The sequence below is a fragment of the Astyanax mexicanus genome, chromosome 16, assembly GCF_023375975.1.
Source record: "Astyanax mexicanus isolate ESR-SI-001 chromosome 16, AstMex3_surface, whole genome shotgun sequence".
Taxonomy (NCBI): domain Eukaryota; kingdom Metazoa; phylum Chordata; class Actinopteri; order Characiformes; family Acestrorhamphidae; genus Astyanax; species Astyanax mexicanus.
Window position 1 is genome coordinate 11,476,907 of NC_064423.1, and position 17,042 is coordinate 11,493,948.

At 39.5% G+C, this 17,042-nt stretch overlaps 1 protein-coding gene across 2 annotated transcripts in view; it reads right to left on the minus strand.

Moving 5' to 3' along the window:
- lmnl3 (lamin L3) overlaps positions 1–14,110 on the minus strand; it is a 16,962-nt gene extending 2,852 nt beyond the window's left edge. The window contains exons 1-11 of one of the 2 annotated variants that reach the window (XM_007258138.4): positions 13,349–14,110; positions 12,005–12,161; positions 10,239–10,364; positions 9,126–9,296; positions 8,606–8,731; positions 7,277–7,497; positions 6,147–6,366; positions 4,072–4,179; positions 2,235–2,354; positions 1,662–1,772; positions 465–531 (exon numbers count right to left, since the gene is read on the minus strand). In XM_007258138.4, coding sequence (XP_007258200.3) covers positions 493–531; positions 1,662–1,772; positions 2,235–2,354; positions 4,072–4,179; positions 6,147–6,366; positions 7,277–7,497; positions 8,606–8,731; positions 9,126–9,296; positions 10,239–10,364; positions 12,005–12,161; positions 13,349–13,713 — 1,764 coding nt within the window. In that variant the 5' untranslated portion in view covers positions 13,714–14,110 and the 3' untranslated portion in view covers positions 465–492. The remainder of the gene's footprint in view (positions 1–464; positions 532–1,661; positions 1,773–2,234; positions 2,355–4,071; positions 4,180–6,146; positions 6,367–7,276; positions 7,498–8,605; positions 8,732–9,125; positions 9,297–10,238; positions 10,365–12,004; positions 12,162–13,348) is intronic. The other variant, XM_007258136.4, reaches the window with a different exon arrangement.
- Positions 14,111–17,042: the final 2,932 nt, after the last annotated feature.

The following is a 17,042-nucleotide window of genomic DNA, read 5'->3' on the forward strand; positions in this document are numbered from 1 at the left end:
TATTTACATTACATACACTGTTATTGGGTTAATTCTTCATGTAAACACTAATACTTTTAATAAAAGGTAGATTGTGTGTTCCTTATACAACCGCATATTTACTTCTCTAAAATCTTTAATACATACAGACCTGGCAACCGAATTACTGAATCTCAACGTATTGTTGTGTCTACGTGCGTCCGCGAATCCGCATCTTGGCACACCCCTTGCAGTATGTAAATTGATCATGAAGTGTCTCCTCAGGGAAAGGCTTGGGAACACCCACACCTATATAGGTGTTAAGGTGTTATTTTGTGAGCACGTTTGAACACTGGGAGATGGAGCGGGGTCTGACGGTGGGAGCAGATGGACGGGACATTCAATATCCAATTTAAACAAACTTCAGGCAGCAGGCTAGAAAGCGAGCAAAGCCAAGCATCCATGCAGAGCACAGAAGCAGGTGGCAGCTGTGGCGGTCTTCTCACCTACTGCTCCTGCTGGTCACTCAGCAGATCAGGAGAGAGAGCAGCATTTCTTTTTCCTTCTTTTGGGCTTTTTTTTTTAAATAAGAAAAGAAATACAAAAAAGATATTAGCTGATTTTATATAGATGGACACTAATTTAGGTACCGTAATTTTGTCTCACTATCCAGTGTGCCTTATGTACGAATTGTACCAATCAGGTTGTAAGGAGCAGTAAAGCCACTCGGCTGAAGTACAGCATTATAGAGGAGTTACAGTTTAGTTCTCCAGCAAAGACTCAAAACTGGAGCAGCATTAGCATTAGCTGCTAACTTCGCTAAACGCTAGCTCTTTCAGCATTTATAGGAGAGTATTATTGGCCTGTAGCCTGCTCCTAACCCCAGCTAGCCCTGCTGGAGCAGCATTAGCATCACCCACTAACCGTACTAAGCGCTAATTAGCTCTTTCGCTGTTCAGAGGTGAGTATTATTGGACTGTACCCTTCCCGTTTACCTTGTTAAAAAAAAAGCTATGTGTGGGAAGCACTCAGGGTTCCCTAGTGTTAGCTGTTGGGCTAGCCTTAGTGAAAGTCTGAAAATCTAGGCTTAGTGTAGATAAAAGGATGCGATTTACTCACCCAAAACAACAGGAGAATAATCTGGGTACATTAACATCCAGCATTTGTTTGACTTTAAAAATTATGCCTTATAATCTGGTGCACCTTGTATAGGAAAATAGACATTTACTGATAGTGCGCCTTATAATCTGGTGTGCCTTGTATAGGAAAATAGACATTTACTGATAGTGCGCCTTATAATCTGGTGCGCCTTGTATAGGAAAATAGACATTTACTGATAGTGCGCTTTATAATCTGGTGTGCCTTATAGTGCGAAAAATACAGTACCTTAGAATTTACTCTTTGTACTGTTCTGTTCTGTTGCATTCCTGGTGAAGAAATCATGAGCACCAGTTAACGATAAACAGTTGTGTTCTGAATTCTGGTTTGCTGGTCAACACACCAGAAGGGTTATCGTTCTTAACGTCTTGGCTGCCAGCAACCAACACTAGTTTTATAAACTATGTAAAAAAAAAAAAAAAATCTTCATTTTTTTCTGACAGAAATGGGTTTTAGCTCTGGTTTAAGAGCTTCAGGAGGTGCTGAGGTGTCCAAAGTGAGATGTTGAACCTAGCAAGCCTGGAATGCACACTAACGTACAGTACCTGTCGACGGAGGTGAATCTCCGAGCCCACGCCGCTCTCTTCATCAACTTCTACATCAGAGTTTCCCTCAGCTCGGCTCTGCACACACACCACGCTTCGCTCCGCGGCCTCCTAAACCACACATACGCCAAACACACTTGAGAGCACAGCTAGAAATGGGCACTCTAGACACCTTATGATTCGATTAAATCACGATTAAGTCTGCGATCTGGTTATAAAAAGCACAGCGACTCTGTTTTTTGTATGCATTTTGTATTTTTTACTTACAATTTAGACAAAAGGTATTTTTTGGGCATTGGCATCGAATTCAAAGTATTGTATGGTCAGCAACCTTTTTTTTTTTACCAAGCCCTAATTCCATCAACTATTAAAACAAACAAAGCCTTGGATGAAATATTAAAATATCCAACACAGTGTGTTCCAGTTCTGGTCCTGGATGAATCAGACACATTCAAGAAAGGAAACAACAAACTAATCAGAGCAGCAGAATCATTAGAGAATCATTAGCCTAACCCAAATATAGATTTGGACGTTGCCCCGTTGTATTCAATCCCATAATGAATCTCTTTTTACCTCATTGTGTGCGTTGAACAGTGAAACCAGGACATCACTGACCGCTCCCCACGTCTTCAGCCCACTCAGTACCAGATCAGTGGGAGGATTGGGTTCCACTCCAGCTCCTGCAGACCAAATCTGAACAGATACATCATAGGTAAATGTTTAATAGAGAGCTGTTTATATCTTAAAGTAGAGCTGGGCCGTACGACCAAAATGTATATCACAGTATTTTTAACCCTTTTAAATATTTTCATACGGTAGCTTAAAGTAAAGGATAATATTAATGCACACCGAACTGAATTAATTTGTTAAGTGGAGAACCAAGACAACTGTGACTGATAAACAGCTACTTAAATACTGTAATGCCTTTAATGGCTTCAATAATAAAATATTGCAAATTGATATTAAACTTGTGTCGTTGATTACTTAAAGTATTGAGTGTTTTAGGTCAATATATACAGGCTTTTTGCACCATTTAAAAAGTCAAGTTTAATGCTTTTTAAGACCTTTTTTAGACCACTATAAACATAATTTAAGACCCAAAAATGTAGTCATATTTTCTTTGGTAGAAAATATTTTGTTGTATTGGAAATCGAAACTTAACGTAGCTAACTCGCCACTAATGCTAGTATGTTAGCTATCTCTCCGCTAACCTTAGTTCTCTCTCCAGTAATGTAGCTAGATAACTCGCTGCTAACATTAGTATGTTAGCTAGCTTACCGCGAACGTTAGCTAGCTACCCGTTAACCTTAGTTTTCTTTCTGGTAACATTAGCTAACTCACCACATGTGCTTTCCCACCGGCATTAAACGCACAGTCTGAAAATATAACACCTACAGCAAATTTACAGTAAAGTTAAGACAATTTAATTACCCGGATTTTAATTTACCCAGACTTTTTTTTTTCCCCTAATTTTTCCCATTTTCTCCCCAATTTACACGGCCAATTACACAACCCACTTATTAGGACTCCCCCTATCACTAGTGATGCCCCAACACACCAGGAGGGTGAAGACTAACACATGCCTCCTCCGATACATGTGAAGCCAGCCAGCGCTTCTTTTCGAGCTGCTGCTGATGCAGCATTACCGAGCAGCCAGCGCGCTCTGAGGAAAGCGCAGCAGCTCGGCTCCGATACATCAGCTCACAGACCCCCTGTGCTGCGGACATCACCCTAGGAGTGATGTGGGGAGAGAGCGCCATCTACCCACCCGAGGGAGCAGGGTCAATTTTTGCTCCCTCTGGCGCCGGCAGCTTGATGGCAAAGCTGCATGACCTGGGGTTTGAACCTGCGACCTCCTGCTCATCGTGCTTTAGACCGCTGGACCACTCGGTGCCCCTACCCAGACTTTTTAAGGACCCGAAGGCCTGTTTTAGTGTTTATGGAAATATTTAAAATATTTTGTTGTTGGCGTATCTCTTTTTAAGGTCTATTGTTTAATTAGCAGAAAAACAGCTGAAGAATGTAATGTCTGATTCCTTCATATATTGTGTAATTTTGTGGGACAAAGTAAACCCTATACTAATCAAAGCGTTAATTTAAAGCCTTAAATGTTTTATTTTATACGTACTCCTAACATTTAAGCAAGTGACAAACCTATATTAAAGCCTAGTCATGCAAAAAACTATAAATAAATTAATACCAATGCATTCATGTCAAAGATTTTCATTTGCAAATAATGGTTACTGTGCTTATTATTATTATTTTTTTTCACAATTTGGAGCAACACCTTTCTATGAGGGCGTTGTTGGAGACTGGTGGGGGTGAAGAGAATCAAAGATGTATAACGCCCTTCTTTAGGTCATGGTTAATTAAGAACTTTGTAAATGTGTGTACGTATCTGTATTTTTACCGTCACTGTATCTTCGGCACGCAGGATGCAGGACTTGGGAATTTTGAAGACAACATCAGGAGTACCAGACTGCCTCTTCCTCACCACCCAGCCCCCTAGTGACTGATCCTGCAAACAACAACCATTACATGTTATCTTAATATCACACACGGTCAAACGGTCAATTAAACTGTTTATGGTAAAACTCAGGATTGTGGTGTAAACATCAGAATTAGGTCTAAACATTATCTGGAGCTGCACTTTTATACAGAATACACAGAGTGATCTAGTTTAAGCTTTTATTTCTGTTATTGTTGATTATGGCTTACAGTCAATGAAAAAAAAAAAGTGTCTCAGAAAATTTGAATTTTTATAAGAACAATTGGTACTTTTTGGCAGTATGAGCAGTAGTAGATTAGATTAATTCTTGAGACCAAAAATGTGTGGTCTCGGTCTTGTCTCTGTCTCAACCTTGTTTGGAATGGGTCTTGTCTCGGTCTCGGGGTGAGGTGGACTCTGAGACTGTGGACGAGACCGGCCGAGTCGGAGTCCTCTGTCTGAGGTGAAGTTCATTAGAAACTAAACCTTTTTTCTGTTGTTCCTGAACATCAACAATTCATTCAAACACACTGAATTAGTCCTTTTTCTGTGAGTCTAAAATTTGCACACAGAAAAAAAACAAGCTTCTCCGACTTTCATTTAGTATCCAATCAATGAACACTTTAATTTTAAATAGTCTGACCTTAAGTTAAATGTGCTCTTTTTCACCGACTCACTGGAGTTATACTCTTTGGTTATGTGAATCATCATGAATTTGTATGCAGGACTTTGGGAAAGAAGAAAAATTCAGCAGTATGTAAATTTTACCTCAGGGACCACAACAAATTTATTCCAAACATTTAGAAAAAAAAAAAAAAAAAGAGAGAAGTACAAACTAGCGAGATAACTAATGTTAGCTAATGTCACTAATGTTACCGGGGAGAGCACTGACCTTAGCGACGAGCTAGCTAACCTTAGCATCAAGCTAGCTAACACACTAATGTTACCAGGGTGAGAACTAAAGCTAGCTGCAAGCTAGCTAACCTTAGTAATGAGCTAGCTAAAATACTATTGTTACCTATGAGAGTACTACAGCTAGCGATAAGCTAGCTAAAATACCAATGTTACCAGGGAGAGACCTAAAGCTAGTGATGAGCTAGCTAACACACTATTGTTACCAGGGAGAAAACTAAAGCTAGCAATGAGCTGGCTAACCTTAGCGATGAGCTGTTTGAAGGCAAATTGGGATTGTTTTTTTACATTTTATAATAAAAATGAACAGAATGTGTTTCAGTTGACTTCATGTGGTGACTTCTGATAAAGTTTTAGAAAAGATACAGATTAAGCATAATTTTGAAGAGGAGAAGATTTTTAATTTTTATTTAAGTTTTTTTTTTTATCTTAATCTTATCTCGGTCTCAGTCTTGACTCTAACTCAACTACTAAAAAGTCTTGGTGCTGATTTGGACTTGGCTCTAGTGGTCTTGACGACAACAGTAATGGGCAGTGTGCCAAGTCCTGCTGGAAAATGAAATCTGCATCTCCATAAAAGTTGTCAGCAGAGGGAAGCATGAAGTGCTGTAAGATTTTGTGGGAAAACACTGCACTGACTTTGGACTTGATATAACACAGTGGACCAACACCAGCAGATCACATGGCATTCAAATTTTTTGAGAAGCACCAGTATAGCCTTATATTGGTCTTTTCCACTAGCTACTTAAAAATGATCAATAGAACTGTACAACTCAATGAGTTATTATTTTTGGCAACACTTTAAGCTGTTATTTAGAAATTCTGATGTAGACGGTTTACAAATTCTTAAGAAAATTCTTAGAATTACATTAGTGAATGAGGCCCACTACCTTATGGGATGGTTTCCCAGAGAAGAAAGAAGCCCAGACCTGAACTAGGTCACATTCTGTGTGGAGATTTTCCATTACAGGGGAAAAAAAAGGTAGTTCATTCCTAGACCTAATACCAGTCCGGACATTCCTCCCAAAGCCTTCTTCTTCAGTAAGACGTTCTAACTCTAATCAGCTGTTGTGAAGAGGATTTACCGTGTCAGAATTGTTCCTGAGTTTTATGAAGTTTCCCATCAGGTCGATCTCGTCGATGGACACGACTCCACGGCTGGACGAGTGCTGTGACACTTTGTAACTCGGTGAGAGGCCTGAGGCGCCCTCGTGCTTTCGTTTCTTGGAGCCGGCTTTGCGTGTGCCCTGTGCGTGTGTGCGGGAAATGGAGGAGTGCTGGGATGGACTGGGGGAGAGGTTCAGTCTGAGAAAAAAAAAGGGGACAGAAGACAGAAAATAGGCAAGAACCATAGCTGTAATAAATGTAAACTTTTTCATTTTCTCTGTTTTCCGCTCATTTCCCTGCTCAACAAGGCAAGACCCGAGAAGGCCCAAGCCAGTGAATATTGTGCTTAAGCCCGACCTGCCCTATAAACGGTCATTATAAGCCCAAGCCCAATTTAAAACAGACATTCTTTAGTAAGTAGAGCGTTAAATCAGATTTTTGAAAACATTTTCGGGCTGTTTAAATGAGCAAAATCTGTTCAGAATGATGTTAATTTACATTGCAACACTGAAGAAGCATAGATTCATTATTTAACAAAGGTTTTTAAAAACAGCTACATTTAAGAACAGCTATAACATTCTAACATTCTAAACACAGTTTGATTTGTTACTTAGCTACATTGTGATTATCACACCATAGATTTATAAAAATAAATAAATAAATAAAATAAAACAGGATGCCTACACACGCCTTCACACTTTTTTTCTTGAGCCTGACCCGAACCGGCCTGAGGAAAGTGGTTGAAAAATCTCGATTTTGGGTCAGGCATCGGGTCGGGTTCGGGCAGAAAATCTAAGCTCTAATTTTGGTGCGGTTGCGGTCAAAAGCAAGCATTGTACGTTTCAGAAATAAAGCAACAACTGTATAAGTCCTTCTCATTTATCCTTTCAATGTGTCCACACACATTTTACCAAAAAGAAATGCACAGTGACTTGGATAATTTACTTTAATCTAATTTTAAACTACTTAAAGAAAAAAAAAATTGTTATTATTCGAGTGCAAATATAAGTTTTATTCATTTATTATTGTTATTATTATTATATATATATATATATATATATTTTTTTTTTTTTTACAGTTGTCAGTTACTGAAACAGGGGCTTCCTACCTCTTCTCTTCTCCCTCCAGCATCTTGCGGTAGGCATTGATCTCCATGTCCAGCATCAGTTTGAGGTCCAGCAGGCTCTGGTACTCCTCCAGCTGGGTCTGCATCTGCTGCCTCATGTCAGCCATCTCCTGGTCCTTCTGCGAGAGCCGCTGGTGACTGACCTGCCGCTCGCGATCCAGCATTCGCTCCAGCTCCTGCACTCGCGCCTCCAGAGTAGAGTTCTGACCCAGACAGAACACACACAGCCCAGATCATTCCATACAGTTAGAACAACAACAGCAACCTTAAGTACACTGACATGCCAAAAGTCATGGGAAAGCAATATGTGAATTGATCATGAAGTGTTACCTCAGGGAATGGCTTTGGCCTTCTTACTACAGATAGTGAGCTTTTATTAAGTTATCAGTTTTTGTGATAACAAGAGTATTTCTTTTAATAGCCATCTAAATAAAAAGTGAAATGAATTGAATTGCTATAAAAGGGCCTTTCTTTTGAAATGACACGCCAATGTTGTAATATTAACTGAGTGAAGTCATGTACTATAATGATTAAATGAAATTACCCTTTGAAACCAAATGGATTGTTTTAATAACAGTCCAAATATAGAATAAAAAGAATAAATGTAAAACATTAAAGAGCCTGCATTTTAAATATGTGCAATGGAATATTTAGACTATACTGTTTATATATTAATTAGCTGATACATAATTATGTACTCAGTTTATTACATATAATTGATCTGTGGAATGAATGATGGATCCAGTAAATCAAACAAACATTCAAAGGAAAATACAGCGTAGAAGATATTTTAATACATTTTAAAGGGTTTTGTGGCCTTTATTCTGAAATCAGTCCCCCTACATGCTACTGCCATAATGTTTAGTGTAAGTGTGATCTAGGAAATGGTGTGGGGACTAGTTTGAGTGTTTTTACAAGTTGAGGCAGGCTTGACTGCAGGTAGTTTAGGTGGGCTCCATCTCTGGCTCTGACTTTTGTTCCCATTTAACTGCTTGTCACACTGGTGCGACCTCTGAATTTTTTTTTCATCGTGCCATTTAGAAACTAGGTTGCACATGTGACCAAACTGGTCACACTCAAGAGCCCTAAAACATGGCCATATTGGTTTCAACAGCCCTATTGTACACCCTGTGCAAGGCACATTGTGTTGTTCATTCCTTTCTTATACTCCACTTAAAGTATATTTTTTGCATCCTCACGATACAAAAGACATACCTACATGCCCTAAATCAAGCTGCACGATGCACGGTTGATGGTTCGCCTACAGATCGCTAAAATGAACATTAAGACTTTGGTGATCACTAACCATACCTGTGTTTGCAGGTTGCTGATCTGCAGGGACTGGGATTCCAGTCTGAGTTTAGTTCCAGCCAGCTCCTCTTTAGTTGAAGTGGCAAAATCGCTGTTCTTCACTGCAACCTGCTTAGCGTTCTCCAACTGCAACGCAACAGAGGTTATATGGGTTACTTCAATAGATTGCATAAAATGAATACAGGCACCATTCCCACCTGGCATTAACATGTGGTTTGGTTGATTCAATCAAAAATGTAAAAACACAGGGGCCTTATTAGATTTTTGCTGACTTTGTGGAAAGAAAAGTGACCATAACCAGTCAGTCCTCCATCCTCCTCCGGAATTTAAGTTGGGTATATAATCACAAGCAGCCACAGTAGATACATTTAGAATGCCAAGTGTGAACTGCTATGTGGTTTGCTGATCATTTGTAAAATCAGATCACCCAGAATGCATGTTAACTCCAGAAATAAAGTGGGTCATTGATGATCCAATTGGGACAATGATGTGGATTTTTGTTCTTGAGCCGCATTTCTACCTTGGCACTGAAGGTCCGCTCCAGGTCGTCCTTGTACTGCTGAATCTGGGCTTCGTGCTCTTGCCGGAGCTGCTGCATGGCCTCTGCAAGCTTACTTTCAAACTCCTTCTGCCTCCCCGAATCCACCTCCACCAGACGGGTCTCGTGTCGACTCCGCATCTCCCGCACTTCCTAACACACAGCAAGTTTTCCTTATAATGTTTATACAGACTGAAGCTGTAACAAATACGCATTACATAAAATACAGCTAACAAGAACATCTTTGCTCAATGCAGGTTTGGCCTCAGCTTGATGGTCAAGGTGGTTGGAAAAACACCGGACCTCGGCCTGGTTAACCATCAAACGTTTTGCATTATAGGGCGCATTTAAAATGTAATTTTCCCAAAAATCATCAGGTGCATCTTGTGTATCAATTCTACCAGTCAAGTTGTAAGGCGCAGTAAAGCCACTCCGCTGAAGTACAGCTTTATACAGGAGTTTCAGTTTAGTTCTCGAGCACCGAGACTAGAGACTGGAGCAGTATTAGCGTTAACCGGGCTAAGCGCTAGCTCTTTTGCCGTTCAGAGGTGTGTATTATTGGCCTTTAGTTTGCTGCGAACCCTGGAGAGTACCGCTGGAGCAGCATTAGCATTACCCTCTAACATCGCTAGCTCTTCCACCATTCAGAGGCGAGTATATTAGACTGTAGCCTGTGTGTATACTGTGTTAAAACAAGCTACTGTGAAGAACCGCTAGATAATATTGCCCTAGCTTACTGGAACACCAGTGTTCAGGAGAGAAATTTGTACTGAAGGATTACAGTTTTGTTTACATAGCTTAGCTTTAAAGGTCTCACCACTGCTGAATTGGAAGGAAAACATGGAGACACCCCCGTTTCTCACTAGTGTCACATAATGCGCCCTATAATCATGTGCGCTTTGTGTATGAACATAGACCAGAAAATAGATGTTCACTGATACTGTTGCACTGTTGTACTGTTGTTCAAGCCGAGTAGTTATGCAGCATGGTCTATATGGTCTATCTTCCTGGTTGACTAGCTTATACTGGTTAAGAGCGAAGATAGGTCTTTACGAACTTCAAGATTAACCATTTTGAACTGGAGAATTTTCTCACCTGTTCAGTGACGTGCTTCTGAAAGTCCATCTGCTCCTGGAGGGTCTGAATCTGGTTCTCCACGTCCACACGCCGAAGCGTCTCTGAATTAATCTGAGTTTTAGCATTCTGCAGGGCAGACTCCAGCTACAGAACCAGAGAGAAACAGCATGAGTGAACACAACATAGCAATATATTAACCAATCAAATCCCACGTCACCCTTAAACAATAGGAAAGAAATATTAGTTTTAAGATTAAGCCTTAAGACCAAAGGGGAAACAGCCCGTGAGTGCATGTTTACCTTTAAAACTAATAGATAATATTATGATAAATTCAAATTTACAGAGTTTACAAACTGTGATGTTGGTCATCAAGTTATTGATATGATTAAGTTATATCAAACACCTCCATTAGCAGTTTATTTAAATTTACTCTCATTTAATCTCAAATTAGAAAATGTTGGCACTGTGTGGAAAATGCAAATAAACAAGCAGTGTTATTTACTTGTACATTTACTATGTATGAACCAGAGATATTTCATGTTTTATCTGCTCAATTTTAACACATTTGTAAATACAGAAGCATTCCTGCCTGTAACACATTCCAAACAAAAGTTGGAATTGTAAAGTTTTTAATATATTTCTTTTCACAACATGTAAAATATGTTTTGGCACTGAGAACACCAAGCAATGAAGGGTTTCAGGGGTTATTTTATAATAGTCTTGCTGTAAACACTTTTTTAAATCTAAGCAATATTTCTACATTTCTTTCAAATATGCTTGTTTGGAAAAAAAAAAATCTTTATATAACGTGTCACAATAAACTCAAAATCAAATTCACACTAACAACCACACTATTATCTGATTCTCCTGCTTGCTTCATTCTATGCAGGTATTGGTATCCATGAGGAAAAAAATACTGTGATCATACTTGTTTGGAAAAATGGTATTGATGCATCATTAACCTCTGGATAAGACAGTGTTGTGGAGATAGCATTTATTGTTCAACGATCTCACTGTAACTTTACATATTAATGCTGCCTCACAAAAGTGTACTGGAAAAAAACTCATATGACAACAGATCAAGGCTGATCAATGGAGTTATTGCTGTAAACACTCTGGATGGTCATTTTCTTCTGGCCCAGAGCACATAGTGCCAATGTCTTTCAAAAAAAAGGTAATGCCATTTCTGGACATGGTAAACATCAGGCTTCTTCTGTTTAAATGTAAGTCTGTATTGTAGAGCTTGTTGTTGATAAAGGTTAATAAAGTAATTTTTTTGTTCTAAAGTAATGTGGTTCTATCAGCTATCGTTGAATGGTTGTTCTTGATGCAGTAACACCTGAGGGGACTAAAGATAACAGGTTTTCAGCTTTGGCTTGTGCCTTTACTTTTAATGCACTGAAATTCCAACAGATTAAAATAATTAAAATATTATTATTAATAGTTTCCTCTTATATTTGTTGCTAAGCTGAACATATAACTGATTCTCTGCCCCTCTTTGCTCATCAAAGGCCTGGATGATGACCAAATCATGATTACAACCACCTGTTTAAAACTCACATCATTATTTAGGCATTTCACTTCATTACAGGCCCTAAACGGCTACATCACAACTTTTCTGGGATTAGTTACAGGCCCGAAATGCAGGAATGGATGTATATTAATAAATAAAATTAGAATTTGACTAGATTAAATATGAAATATCTTCATGGGTTAATGTATTTTCACACTGTCCCAACACAAAAACAGTTACATAATCTATGTAGGTCTTGGATGGGACTCACATTATCCACATGTGTCCTCAGATCTGCTACATCAGTTTCCAGCCTGCGGTTAGCAGCAAGCAAGTTAGCATAGTCTGCCTCTTTGGAATTCAAGGCAGCTTCAAGACTTCTCCACCGCTCCACAGCATTACTCAGCTCGGCCTCCTTCTTGTTGTTCCTGGAAGATGAGAAAGACTGAGCTTATCTGTGAAGGAAGGCCAGCAGCTGTACTCATCATCTGACTGATTAAAAACATCAGCCAAAGAATTTTAAGGCTTTGGAAAATGGAGTTAACCAAAAAAGGCAAGGGTTTCTTAAATTCAGACCTTTTGGTAAGGTTCTGATATTTTGGTTTTCTTTTGCTCTTTTGAGAGATCACTTTGGTCTTTCATTAGATGCTGGGTAGGGGTGGGCGATATGGCCCTAAAATAACAACATGATATACGATATTTAACAGTATTTTCATGATAACGATACACTTGGCTATATGACAAAACATTGAATAAAAAAAAAAATTAACAAACTATTTCAACAAAATGAGAATTAAATGTTATTATTTCATACTATATGGCACACCACTAACTGAGAAATTAAAAATTACAAGAATTTAAGTCAGATTTGTTACAGAAGTCCATGACTCTATGAATGTCATGATACTAATAATGCACTCCATATATCTCCATATATCCAAGATTAAAGTAAAATGAATGCTACTGGACAGATATAATCTGTCTCTAGTAGATATATAATGGGAAATGAGAACAGTGTGAATTTTTCTTTTGCTAAAAACAGCAAAAAAGCAGTACCCTGGTGTGATAATTAGGGGTGGGAGATATGGCACGATATTTCAGTCAAATATTGTTCACAATATTCAAAAATATTGGCAATATTATTGTGTATCCTACGATATGGCACACAAAAGATTTAAAACATTATTTATAAGCCCATGCGTTGATATTACGCTCTGACCTCGTGTCCACACAGCTTCAGGGGAAACTGAGACAGACACTGAATTTCGGTTTCTTTGCATGGGCAACTCTATGCCCTAATCACTAACATCGTAAGCCTGTTAGTTGGGAGCATCGGCTAAAAGCACTGTGCTTTTCACAGTTTTCATGCATCTTGGCATGTTCTCCTTCACCAGTCTTACACACTACTTTTGGATAAATTTAAGCCACTCTTGGTGCAAAAATTCAAGCAGTTCAGTTTGGTTTGATGGCTTGTGATCATCCATCTTTCTCTTGGTTATATTCCAGAGATTTTCAATTTGGTAAAATCAAAGAAACTCACATTTCAAATGGTCTATTTTTCCCCCAGAGCTTTAGTTAGCTATTTACAGCAGTAGCTGAAACAGCAGGTGCTTACCTGGACACTAGTCTGCGGTGGTCCTCGCACAGCTGGCTGTACTCTATCTGCAACCTGGCCCTCTCGTTGGCGGTGGTGTCCAGGGTCTTTCTGGCGTCTGCCAGCTCGTTCTCGTACAGCAGCCGGACGCTCCTCAGCTCGCGCGTGGTGGTCTCCTCCTTCTCCTCCAGCAGCAGCTGCATGGACGACTTATCGCTCTCGAGCTGCCGCACGCGCTCGATGTAGTTGGCCAGGCGGTCGTTGAGCTGCCGGAGGTCCTCTTTCTCCTGCAGGCGGCTCAGGCGCGTGGGGCTGACCGAGGAGGGCGTCGCTCCGGCGGCTCGGGAGCCGCGTGCAGCCGCCGGTGCTGGGGTGGAGGTGATCATGGCTGCTGTTGCTGCTGATAATGATGATGATGATGATGATACCGCACGCGCTCACAAACACGCTACACTCAAATACACCAGCTCACTTTCTCTACAGCCCTGAAACCAAAGCAAACCTAACGGCGGCAGCCAAAAGCGTCCAGACAAACTCCAACTCCTCCCAGAGCGCAGCAAACTACAGCCAACTACTGCTAACTACGCTGCACAGTCATGCACCCGCAGCGCGCGCTCGGTCCTGACTTGGCTATGTCCTCGTGCGGTGAACTCCCAGCAGCGCGCTCTATAACCCCGCGCGCTCCCGCGCTCCTGCTGCTGCTGCTGAGAGGATACAGCAGCGCTCGCGGCCTGCTCCGCCTGTTCAGACCCGGATCAGCGCGCGCGCGGCTGGGCAGGCTCGGCCTCGATGAGGCGCTGATGTCACATCCCAAGACCTCGCGCAAATTCCACCCATTTAAAGGGAACGGGGGATCCCCCACACCCAGCTGGCATTTAAACGTTGTATTAACGTTGATGTTATGGTTGAATCAAAGTCGGCATTGGTGTTGAATTTGAAAAATAAATCAATGGCAAAGTTGTTTCAACGTTGTATGTTAAATTTTACAAAAAACAGAAAATTCCATGGTTAAGAGTGTTCACAACACAAGTGTTCAAAATTATTTTCTCTCCATTTTCTTTCATTCCATGGTTAAGAGTGTTCACAATTGTTCAGACCACCGCATAAAACATTGTCAAGAACAAGTGGCATAGGTTTTTATGATCCATTTTTTTCCTTTACCTTTAAAAAAAGTTATGGTCATATAGGTGAATATAAACCGTATTTTATATAGTTTTACAGTTCATTATTATATATTTTTTTACTTTTTCTTTGCTTTAACTGATATTTACATGTTTTTTTTTTTACATTTAAGCAGTTAGCATAATTTGACAAAACACCGGTTCCCGAGCCACAGATGCACAGGCTACACTGATTCACACAGGGTCTCTCCTGCTAACCAAAATAAACATTGTTAGGAAATATTTAGCTGCGCGACCATGGAGAAGAAAACAGCGCAAACTATGTGTAATAAAATCAGCGCAACATAAACACAGCGAACATTATGAGGCATTTCTCTCCCCACCAAGACTTTCAGTCCGAATAGTGCGAGGACCTCTAAACTTGAATAGTCTTTCCTCTTGGACCAAAGTGTAATGAGCTAAAGTCAGCAGAAGAGGGAGACACAACTCAAAATTTCATTTTTGGACTGTGTGATTGCATATCAAAAACTATAGACAAGGCATTGGTTGTGCAGCTGGTACAACCTTCTGCTATTCCAAATAATAATAATAATAATAATAATAATAATAACAATAATAATAATAATAGTGAAGGTCCTTCACTATTATCATCCTAGTATTTCCAACCCTAGTACTGGATAACCCTGTGGTCTGCAGAGTTCACATAAAATAGATGATTCAGGAAGAACCCTTAACTCAGCATAAAATATACTGGAAGAAGAATAAAACAGTTTGGGGAACTAATCATGCAGGGAAGTGTTCATGTCATCTTGCTAAAATTGCATTAATTATATATTTTTTATAAGTTTTATAAGTATAAGTAAGATTTATCTAATTAAAATAACTGTTGCTAATTGGTTTGTTGTCTATTTGCCTGATTTGCTGTTTTTCAATAGTTTATTCTTGCTTAGTGAGAGAAATCTAAAAGCTAAGTTAAGAACATTCTTATTTTCATTTATGAGCATAACCACATTTATCACTGACAAGTAAAAATGTTTTTGAAGAAGATTTGTAATGCTAAAAGTTTCATAATACATATTTAAAATGTAAAATAGTAAAAAACAACTCGATTCTGATACATCAGCTAACAGATGCCTGTTAACTGCTACATTTCGGGCTTCAAGTGGCCCAGCAGGCTAAGCTCTGCCACTATAATAGGGAGCTTTCTGGTTCGAATCCCGTTCATGCAGCTTGCCATCAGCTGCCGGAGCCCTGAGAGAGCACATTTGGCCATGCTCTCTCTCTGGGTGGGTAGATGGCGCTCTCTTAAAAGGGTGATGTCAATTAACACTATTGTTAGGTTGAGAACATTTCGTCTTTCCCATTATATCTTATAATGTATGAGTATAACCAAGTTTCTCACTGTGTGAAACAAGTAAAAATGTCTATAAAGAGGATTTATAGTCTTAGAAGTTTTATACCACATATTTGAAATGTGAAATAGGCAACAGTACTGTATATAGACCGCATTTGAGACAGTTTTATTTAAAAGACGTTGATGTTTTGAGATGAACCTCAGAGGAAGCCAGGTCAGTGTGGTTTGTCGTGCTGAGTCACGGTTGAGTCGTGACTGAACCGCGTCGCTATGACAAAGTAAGCTGACTGTAATCGAAACGAGGTGGAATACACAGAACCTGCGAGATGCAGAGATTGGCAGCAGGAGTTAATTAAAATCATGACTTCCATTTTCACTGCCAACTTCTATTCTGCACCTTGTAATAAAGCGGCGAGTATGCAGGCCTCTGGCAGTGTCTGCTGAGCGCTTTGATCAGACGCTCATAAGGCAATGCCTAATGATGAAACCTGAAGTACAACATGTGGCTGTGCTCTGAAATTGATCCAGAAAAGGTTCTTGAGCTGATTGGTCCTGAGAATGTTCCTTAAGCTTTCTTATTAATGGTTACTTGGGGGGGCTCCGTATGGTCCGGCAGGCTAAGCGCTGCCATTATTATCAGGAGATCACCGGTTCAAATCCTGTTCATGTAGCTTGCCATCCGCTTCCCAAACCCTGAGAGAGGACAATTGTCCTTGCTTTCTCTGGATGGGTAGATGGTGCTCTCTCCCCACATGACTCCAATAGATGATATACATGACTTCAATGGATGATATCGATCACCACAAGGCATCTGTGAGCTGATGTATCGGAATGAGTCGCTGCGCTTTCCTCCGATCAGGAGGCACTATGGAAAATAGGTTATCGCTACTGTTTCTAAATGTCTATGGAGCCAAATCAGGGAAAAAATGTTTTGTCAATTTGAAAAAAAAAAAAATTAAAACTGAAAGTTTAAGTATTAAGTTTAAACTTTGAAAAATACAAAATCTATTTAAAATAAAAATAATTGTATCAAATGTATTTTTTTTAGTTTATTTATAATTTTGATTCAATCTGGGATTGTGGAAGACAAACAATTTTGTACTGTTCACTACACAATTCTATATCTCTCCCTTAATTGTTCTGTGTACGTGTTTCATATTAATTTAAATTACACATTTAGCAGAAATTGACTTTATAATTGGAAACAGAATTTGAATTAAAATAAATTAAAATAAATAAA